This window comes from Prinia subflava, chromosome 31 (genome assembly GCF_021018805.1).
Source record: "Prinia subflava isolate CZ2003 ecotype Zambia chromosome 31, Cam_Psub_1.2, whole genome shotgun sequence".
NCBI lineage: Eukaryota > Metazoa > Chordata > Aves > Passeriformes > Cisticolidae > Prinia > Prinia subflava.
The window spans coordinates 297,273-306,199 of NC_086277.1; the positions used below are offsets into that span (position 1 = coordinate 297,273).

General features: G+C 59.1%; 1 protein-coding gene across 1 annotated transcript; it reads left to right on the plus strand.

Annotated features, from left to right (window-relative positions):
* Positions 1–19: 19 nt before the first annotated feature.
* Positions 20–3,350, plus strand: C31H1orf43 (chromosome 31 C1orf43 homolog). The gene is made up of 7 exons (XM_063420318.1): positions 20–175; positions 639–740; positions 937–1,045; positions 1,209–1,262; positions 1,539–1,705; positions 1,828–1,886; positions 2,275–3,350. The coding sequence occupies exons 1-7, from the start codon at positions 29–31 to the stop codon at positions 2,471–2,473; spliced, it is 837 nt and encodes a 278-aa protein (XP_063276388.1). The 5' UTR covers positions 20–28; the 3' UTR covers positions 2,474–3,350.
* Positions 3,351–8,927: the final 5,577 nt, after the last annotated feature.

Genomic DNA, 8,927 nt, shown 5'->3' on the forward strand with positions numbered 1-8,927 from the left:
CGGCGGCCCCGTACGGATCACGTGATTTATGCTCTTCTGGTCACGTGGTGTGGGCGCAGGGCGGCTTTGTGGCCGCCATGTTGTGCAGCCGCGGGCCGGGCCGGGCATGGCGGGGGCCGGCAGCAACTGGCTCTCGGGGGTCAACGTGGTGCTGGTCATGGCTTACGGCAGCCTGGTGAGGGCCCGCGGGACAGGGCGGGACGGGCTGGCTTATCTGTACGGCCTGGAGTATCCGTGGAGCCGGGCCACGCGAGTTCGTGGAGCCCCCGCGAGGCTGATCCTGGCGCGTCCGTGGAGTTCCCGTGGACCCGGGCCCGAGGGGTCGCTAAGGCTCCCGTGGGACACGTCCCGGACTGTCTGTGGGGAATCCCTCGGAGTCGGCCTCGGGGCCCTCATGGGGCTGGGCTGGAACGCCCGTGGGCTCCTTGGGTCGGTGGGCGGGGAGAGGACGTGAGTAGAGATCGAGAGGGCGTGGGGCTGACCTGAGCGTCCGTGGGGCTCTGGTGGGCTGAACAGGGAGCTCTGCTCGCCGGGGTTGGAGGGGCTCGGAAGCGGGGGCCGGAGGTTTGGACATGCTGGCTCTGAGGCCTCCCCCACCCCGGTACATGCCTGACCCCCATCCTCCTGTGGCTCCGCAGGTCTTTGTGCTGCTGTTCATCTTCGTGAAACGCCAGATCATGCGCTTTGCCATGAAGTCCCGCCGTGGCCCGCACGTGCCTGTGGGACAGCACGCACCCAAGGTGGGTATTCCCCATTCCCTACACCCATGGGCCCATTCATGCCTGAAGGGACAGGCAGGAGCTGCTCCAACATCAGAGTTGCTGCCTCAGAGTGGTGATAGGCAGTGGGGAGGGTTTATCTCAGGCTTGTTCTTATGCTTTTGCACCGACAAAGTGAGCAGTCTGTAAGTGTTTTGTTTTTTTTCCTGCTGTACAGGATTTAAAGGAAGAGATTGACATTCGACTGTCAAGGGTGCAGGACATCAAGTATGAGCCACAGCTGCTGGCAGAGGATGATGGCCGGCTCCTGCAGCTGGAGACACCAGGTACTGTGCCAGAGGTACCATCCTGTTCCCCTGGAGACAAGTCACACCTTTGACTGCTCATGCTGTTGCCCTGTCACATAAGATGGTGCCTCTTCTCCTGTTTTCCCTTTCCTCACTTCCCTCCAAGGTCTGCAGAGATCAGTTTGTGCTTTTCCTTTTCCAGGCTGCTATAACTACCTGTACAGGATGAAGGCACTGGATGCAATCAGGACATCAGGTAAGGGAGCCCAGGAAGCAGAAGGGTGCAGAGAGACCCTGAATGAGGGTGCCAGCAATTAATGAGGGAACCAGTAAGGAGGCTCCAGGTGCTCACTGGGGAGTAACAGCCATTTCTTCCACTGGTGGCCTGAGGGTTGGCTCACTCCACGTGCTGGGGCAGTTGGCAAACGGAGACAGTGGGCATGGACAGAAATTTATCCAGCCAGCAATTCCTGACCACAGGGATGAGCACAAGCATTTTTACCTGCGCTTCAGCTGTTGTGCCTTTTTCCAGAAATCCCGTTTCAAGCAGAGGGCCGGTACCCAAAGTCTTTAATAGGGAAGAACTTCTGTGCCTACTTGCTGGAACTGCGGAATTCCAGCACCTCCTTCAAAGGCATCCGTAAAGCCTTGATTGACACCTTGCTGGATGGCTATGAGAGTGCCCGCTATGGCACTGGGGTGAGTGCTGGTGGGGCACTGCTGGCCCTGCGGGGCATTCTTGTGCTCTGCACTGCTGCTGGGACTAAGGTCACACCATAACTTCAGCTGGATGCCCCATGGTCTTTTCTGTTTGTATCCAGGTCTTTGGGAAAATGGAATATCTGAAGTATGAGGAAGCTCTGAACGAATTGGCAAACATGTAAGTGCTGTTGCCCAGATGCAGTGGTGGGATCTTGGGCCCCAGCAGCCTGTGGGAAGGTATGAACAGATATGGATTTTCGGGCACAGCCATCATCCAAGACAGGGGCTGTCTGTGCCCATCTGTCCCTCTGGGTTCACTCCTTCCTTGCAGCCCATCTGTTACTGCAGTCTTGGGTTTGTTCCATGGTCACAGTCAACATTCTTGCTTGTCCCCGACCAGTTTGAGTCAGGCACTTGCACAGAACCAGTTGCCTTAGATTTCAAGATTTCAGTGAGTGCTGTCATCACAAAAGCAGATTTGCCTCATGTGGGACATACAGATACATGGGCTGAGTGGCCCCTCTGGGGCAGCTGCAGCAGTGATGGTGCCTGTTGTCTGCCCACAGAACCAAGGCCCGGGGCGGCAGCAGCCAGCAGCAGCACCAGTCAGCAGTGAAAGACCTCACCCTGTCTCCTGAAGTCTCCAGCCCCACCACCATCCAGGTCACCTACCTTCCTTCCAGCCAGAAGAGCAAACGTGCCAAACACTTCCTGGAGCTGAAGAGTTTCAAGGACAACTACAACACGCTGGAGAGCACCCTGTGAGCGCGCAGGGGCCTGGTGCCGTGGGTATGCTGGGCGGGTCTGGGCTGCAGTGCAGGCAGCACTGAGAGGAACCAGCTGCGCTGTCAGATCTCTGCCTCACACCACGTTGGAGATCATCACTTGGCGAGGGCTCCATTCCAACTGCTGCAGTTTGGCCCTCACCAGGAGCCTGTTCTGGAGGTGCTGAGCCCATGGGGGATCAGCCCCACGGCCTTCTCTGCCACAGGCTTATGACACTCCAGGCCTGCACTGTCAGTCCTGCACTGTCTTGGACCTTGTGAATAAACTCATGAGCTTGAGCTTATTTATAAAAACATGGATCCCAGCCAGCGCCCACCTCTGCCTGTCCTTCCCTGTGGCAGCTAGTGGGAACTGATGTTTGTCCGTCATGTCCGTGTGGGTCTTGGGCACTGGAGCCACTTGTCTGGTTTTTTTCCGAAGGGTGAACACTTTTTCCCCGTGACATCGTTGTTCTTGCTGTGAGCCCTTTGTGCCCAGCCTGCCTGTGCATCTGGATGGGTAGAAATAGTTTAGTGCCTGTCCTTGGCACCATGGCTAAACTACCACTTTGGGCTGAGGTTTCTACTCATTGTCCTGCAGCTGGGCGTTTGGGGACATCTTGAGTGGACAAAGCAGTGTTAAATGTCCGATCTGTTCTGCTAAGGGGGTGTTTGCTCCCACTCTCACCAGCGCCTCACATGCCAGCGTCTGCCGAGCTCCTGGGGCTGCAAGCTCGCGGCCCCCACCTTGAGTCTGCATTCTGTCAGGCTGAGGACAGCGCCGGCAGCTCGTCACTGTAGTGTGGGTGACACAGAGTGGAGGGTACAGACCTCGGCACTTTTTAAATACTGTTTAATAAAATGACGGTTTAGCTCAAGTAGGGTGTGTGCCGCTGGCCTTTGTACTGGGCCCCATCCTAATCCCAGGGTGCATCGTTCCTGGAGCTGCTACAAAGTAACCCAGATGCTATTGATGGTAGCCAGGATGCTGCCATTAGCACTGTGGTAACTGAAATACCGTGACAGTAACTGGCATGCAGTTATGGTAACCAGGATGCCACCATTACAGTAACTGAGAGGCTGTTACTGTAACCAGGATACTGTTACTGCAGAGGTGTTCCATTGAGGTATTCCACTGGCACCCTGGCCAGTTGCAGGGGGCCATTGCAGGGTCCCTGTGGCACTGGCCATGGCAGTACCAAACAGCAAGAGCTCCTCACTGCAGCGGGAGGAGGTCAGATAGGGCAGGGGTTGGGAAGATGGGAGCTGACCTGGGAGCAGGTGGGCACAGTGTGCCCTGGTGCAGGTTAAACCCCAGGCCACGCAAACATTGCTCTTTGCTTGCAGGTCCGGGTGAATAGGAATGCTTGTTCAAGGCTCCTGGAGAGGTAGAGCTGGCAAAGCACCCTCGGGGCTGAATCCCTTGTGCTGGAGATCTGTGGGTGATGAGGAGCTCTAGCACAGGGCAGGCTGGGGGAACGTCTCTGCATCCCTGACCTGCCCACCCTGTGTCTTAAAAGCTGTGGGCAGGAGGCCAGGGAGCACCCAAAGTGCTGGGTGTCGTCCCTTGGGGTGCTGCAGCGCATCATGGAGTCGCGGATGAAGAAGTGTGTAGACTTGGAGCTGCACCTTGGAGGCAGGGAGCAGGCAGTGGTGAGGCTGGGCATTGGTGGGGTACAGCTGGGGTCTGTACCCTCTGCTGCCAGGGGTGGGTGCCCCCCTTGTCCCGCTCTGCTACGTCCTGGGGGACAATGTCTCCCAGCGCTGATGAGCCAGGGGGATTTGGGGGTTCAGCACAGCCCTTGTACCTGTCAGATCCGCCGAGACGCCCTGTCCCATCTGGTCCTGGATGAGCACTTACAGCACCAGCAGGAGCTGCGCGAGCAGGGGAAAGCCTTTTATGTAGAGCGGCTCTGAGTGCTCAGCCCAGTGTCTGGCACTGGCCTAGCATTGCCCAGCTCCTGACTGAGAATAAAACACGTTGAGCAAGACAGGCTGTGTTTGCTGCATGTGAGGCATGGGACAGCCCAGGGAAGCATGGGGGGGAAGACACAGCCCAGTACAATTCCTGTGGCTGGGATCCAGACATGTCACCTGCAAGCCTGGGTGCCCTGGATCCTGCACATTTCATCTCGCCCATGGCTGCACCAGGAGGTGGCAGCACGGTTAGCATGCCTCACCAGGCTGGGTGCTCCACACTGGGTCCCTGTCCCAGCACAGGTCCTGCGCCATGCCGTCTGCTGTAGTGCTCCTGGCCATGTGGCACAGTCTTGCAGCAGCAGGGAGAGGGGGCTGGCTGGGCTGGGTGCAATGCTCCCTGTCCCCACTTGCCATCCAGGCACCCCAGGATCCCTGTCTGCTCCCCAGATGGGAGAGCATCTCTTCTGCCTGTGTCCGACCTTGGTGTCTCCCAGCCCCAGGGCCCATCACTGCCTGATCTCGCTCTGCTTATTGATAAGGGCTAGGGGCTGCTGGGCCGGCACTCCCCCCCTCCCATGGCCCTTCATTAGCTCAGCTGTCGGGCTGCATCACATCACCCACTGCCACACACATGCCCCCGGCTCTGACACTGCTGCTGCCACGTGTGTCCCTGCTGTCCCCACTGCCACCTCATTGTGTGGCCACCTCAGGGGGCTGAAGCCCCTGACCCTCAAGACCAGGCTGTGTCCCTGTTCTTCCCATGGCACTCAAGACTCTGGCTGCCCCATGTCCAGTTCCACTGGTCCCCCAAAGCTTGAGCCCCCGCAAAGCCCCCAGTACCATTGCCAAGGCTGATGCATCCCACTGCAGCAAAGCACTGCTGTGGTGTGGGGAGGCTGTGCTTCCAGCACACCATGATATCCTGTGTACCCTTGTCACTGGACACCACCACCCTGGTCTCAACAGCTGCCTCAGTGTGGGTCAGGGTCCTGCCTCTGTCATGCAGCATGAGTGGGGCCACATCCTCAACATGGATGCGGCAGGGTGACAGGCAGCCCCTCCAGCTGCTCCTTGGAAGAGATATTCCCATGAGTTCCAGCAGCTCCCGCAAAGCAAGGGGGTGTGAGGCACAACTCCCCTGTGTCAATGGGGCTCGTCCTTGGGCAGGGTCATGTGCAGCCCCTTGGTGGCACAGGGCCCGCAGGCCAGGGCTGGCCGCCCAGTATTGACAGCCCCACTAATGACAGGCACTGTGACCAGGGGCAGGAGCAGGCAGCGCAGGGCCATCGACCGCATCGACGAGCAGCGCTGGGCGGCAAGGGTGTGGGGGTCCATGGAGGGGGCAGGGGGACGTCAATGGGTGGTAATTAATGGGAACGAGGCCACATGTGAAGGGCCAGGGCTGTTGCTGGCCACATCCCTCTCTGCTCGATGAGGCTGAGAGCGGTTATAAACGGTGGCCAAGCAACTCCCATGCCAGAGTGCAGCAGAGTCCCCCAAGCCAGCCCAGGTAAGATGGTGATGGATGCGGCATCTCTTTGGCCCCAGCATTGCTTGCCATGGCATGCTACTCCATGCCTGTGCATGTCACGGTGTGGTCCGACATCCCATGCCAGAAGACAAAGCCTGCACTGCCCTGCTCTGGCTTCATCCCAGCCACAGGACGCCTCCTGCTCCAGCACTGCATCCTGAGCATCCCAGTACCGGCACAGTTGGCCAGCAGGCTCCAGGCGCTGAGGTGAGGCTGGGTGCTGCCTCTGCAGTGCCCTGGGGGTTATACCTGGGTACCACTCCTGCCCCAGCTCTCATAGTATTCTTCTCTTTCTCTTACAGGCAGCTGAACTCTGGGTCCTCCCACCTCTGTCTGCCCCTGTCTCTGTCTGATATGTTTGATATTAGGTTGTTTTATTGGAAAACCAACTAAATATCAAACATATTCTTACAGCGCCAGGGACGCCCAGCACCGACTTGGCCAGATGCTGCCTGTGCCCTGCCTCAGGCAGGGGACCCCTCTGCACCCTGCCCTGCACCCTCTGCTAGTCCTCACTGCTGCAATAAAACCTGTCTGCCCATCTCCATGGGACTTGAGAGGGGGAGCCCAGAGCTGTCCTGGGGGTTGGTGGAGGTTTGGGATGGCAGCGGGGTCAGCGCTTGCCACCTGTTCCCCCGCTCATGCCAGGGATGATGAAAGTACAAAGGCTCGTGGCCCTGTGCCCAGCACTGCCTCCACTGCCTAGGCATGGGGGCGTTATTTATGGAGGTGCAGCCACTGCTCAGCGCCCTTGGTGGGCACTGTCCCCCCCAGTGCCCTGCCCAGGGTACCTGGACCTGCCACCAGGTCTCTGTCCCCCAGGTCCGCGGGTGCTGACCCCTTTAGCCCTCAATATCTGTCCCTGGGTAGGAGCAGTAGGTCTCTTCCATGGGAGATCCTAACCTGATTTATGGGGCCAGTGGGATCTCTGGGCCAGCACGAGGAGGCTGCAAATCTCTCAGCTGCAGACAAAGTGCCAGCACTTGCCCTGAGAACTCCTCCTTGGACCTGGGGAATCTGCTCCTGCAGCTGCCAACAGCATGCTCCACCTCAGCACCAAGGACCAGCACGGCCAGAGCTGGGCTTGGGGCTCAGCAGGCTCCCAGGGTCTCTGCCTCTGCTGCTCCCTGCAGAGCCAAACGGTCTCGGCCAAGGCCCTGCTCCCAAAATAGCACCAGGATGATCTTGCCCTTTTCAATGCCACCCCCGGGCAGGGGTAAATGTCAGCCCAGGGCTACCAAAACATCTTAAGCCCCCCCTCAGAAGGCAAATGGAGGGCGAGGACTTTGTGCCAGCGCTGCACAGACCCAGTTCAACATCCTGAGGAAGCGCTCAGGGCGCCAGCCAGGGTGTCCCATTGCACTGGGGGAGGGGGCATCTGGGACAATGCAAGACCCCCTCTCACAGACCTGCTGCTGCTTTTTATAACACCCCAGCTGTCCTCGGGAGCCCAAATAAGGCTGTGACCACCCGGAGCCCCCAGGATGCACAATGGGTTCTGAGCACAGACTTTTTGGGAAGGTGGGGAGGCGGGTCAGCCCAAGAAAGGCAAAGCCCCTGTGCTGGGCAGAGCTGATAAACGGTCAGTGGGGCATAGGCAACACAGCTCTCCTACCCACCCACTCTCTGTCCTACATCCCACTGCCCACCACTGCCTGTGTCCCACCAAGGATGGAGGCCATCAAGAAGAAGATGCAGATGCTGAAGCTGGACAAGGAGAATGCCCTGGACCGGGCAGAGCAGGCGGAGGCTGAGCAGAAGCAGGCGGAGGAGCGGAGCAAGCAGGTAGGGCAGACAGCAAGAGCCCCCAGCCCAGGGGTGTTGGGAAGTGGCTTCTGCCTGTGCTGAGCCCACAGCCCAGAGATTCTGTGTGGGGTATGATGGTACAACAGCTGCCACTATTCCACAGCTCAAGGGCACCCCGAGGGCCGTCCAGGGCTTAGTCCCTGCCAGCTGGTGGGATGTAGGAAAGGGATGGACACTGTGGGGCAGAGTTGGTCCCAAGGATGGGGCAGGAAGGATGCCATGGGGCAGAGCTGAACCTGGGATGGGGCAGGCAGGACTCTCTTGGGGTGCAGGGGTTCAGAGCAGTGTCCACCTGTGGTAACACCCCTGTCCTTCTAGCTGGAGGATGAGCTAGCTGCCATGCAGAAGAAGCTAAAGGGGACAGAGGATGAACTGGACAAGTACTCTGAGGCCTTGAAAGACGCCCAGGAGAAGTTAGAGCTGGCAGAGAAGAAGGCGGCAGACGTACGTATGGGGTGCTGGGTGGAAGCTGAGTGCTGCTTTGCCCCCCTTCCTGGTGGGACTGCAGCCCTTCCCTATGTCTTGGGAACACAGAAAGGTCCCTGTCCGGCTCGGTGTGCTCCCGGTAAAGCTGTGTAGGTATCTAGGAGCAGAGAATGCCCCTGTGAAGGACATATCCGGAGGGCAGAGCCGGGCAGCGAGCAGCCCATCAATGCGGGATATGGGGTCCACGTGTCCCCAGGAAGCTCTGAGTCACGGCTGGGGGTGGAGAAGCGGAGCTCCGAAAAGGAGAAGGAGGAGGGGGGAGTCCTCATCCCCCTGCGGGTGGGGCTCATGGGCAGCGTGAGCATTGCACAGCCCGGCTATTGTTGTCCTCTGTTTCCAGGAAAACAATGGTGCGAGCGGTGCAGGGTTTCACCCAGGGGCCGCTCTCCTGCCATCACGAGGCATGAGGCCCCACTCATCACCTGTCAGGACCTGGCAGTCCTTGTGGGGCCGGGATGTCTCAGGGTCCAGTGTCAGGGTGATGCAGCCCAGCTCTGACGCAGAGAGGGCAGGAGCTGTCCTCTCTCACCGTGCCCGTAGGGAAGTGCCTGAGCCCCGGCACAGCACCTGGGCTGCTCTCACTCAGAGCTCCAGGGCCCTGGGACATCTGTCATCCTGCAGCTTTGCTTGCAGGTGCCTGTCACCAGCTCTGCACTGGAATCGGCTTGTGTTGGGTGCAGCACTGCTAAGTCCTTGGGAGCCCTTTCCCTCC

Excerpts from the sequence above, each read along its gene's own strand:
- C31H1orf43 (XM_063420318.1), top strand. The coding sequence starts at position 29 with ATGCTCTTCTGGTCACGTGGTGTGGGCGCAGGGCGGCTTTGTGGCCGC. Across the intron at positions 1,046-1,208 it reads CCTGCAGCTGGAGACACCAG|GCTGCTATAACTACCTGTAC; the intron begins GTACTGTGCCAG and ends TTCCTTTTCCAG. Across the intron at positions 1,706-1,827 it reads GTGCCCGCTATGGCACTGGG|GTCTTTGGGAAAATGGAATA; the intron begins GTGAGTGCTGGT and ends GTTTGTATCCAG.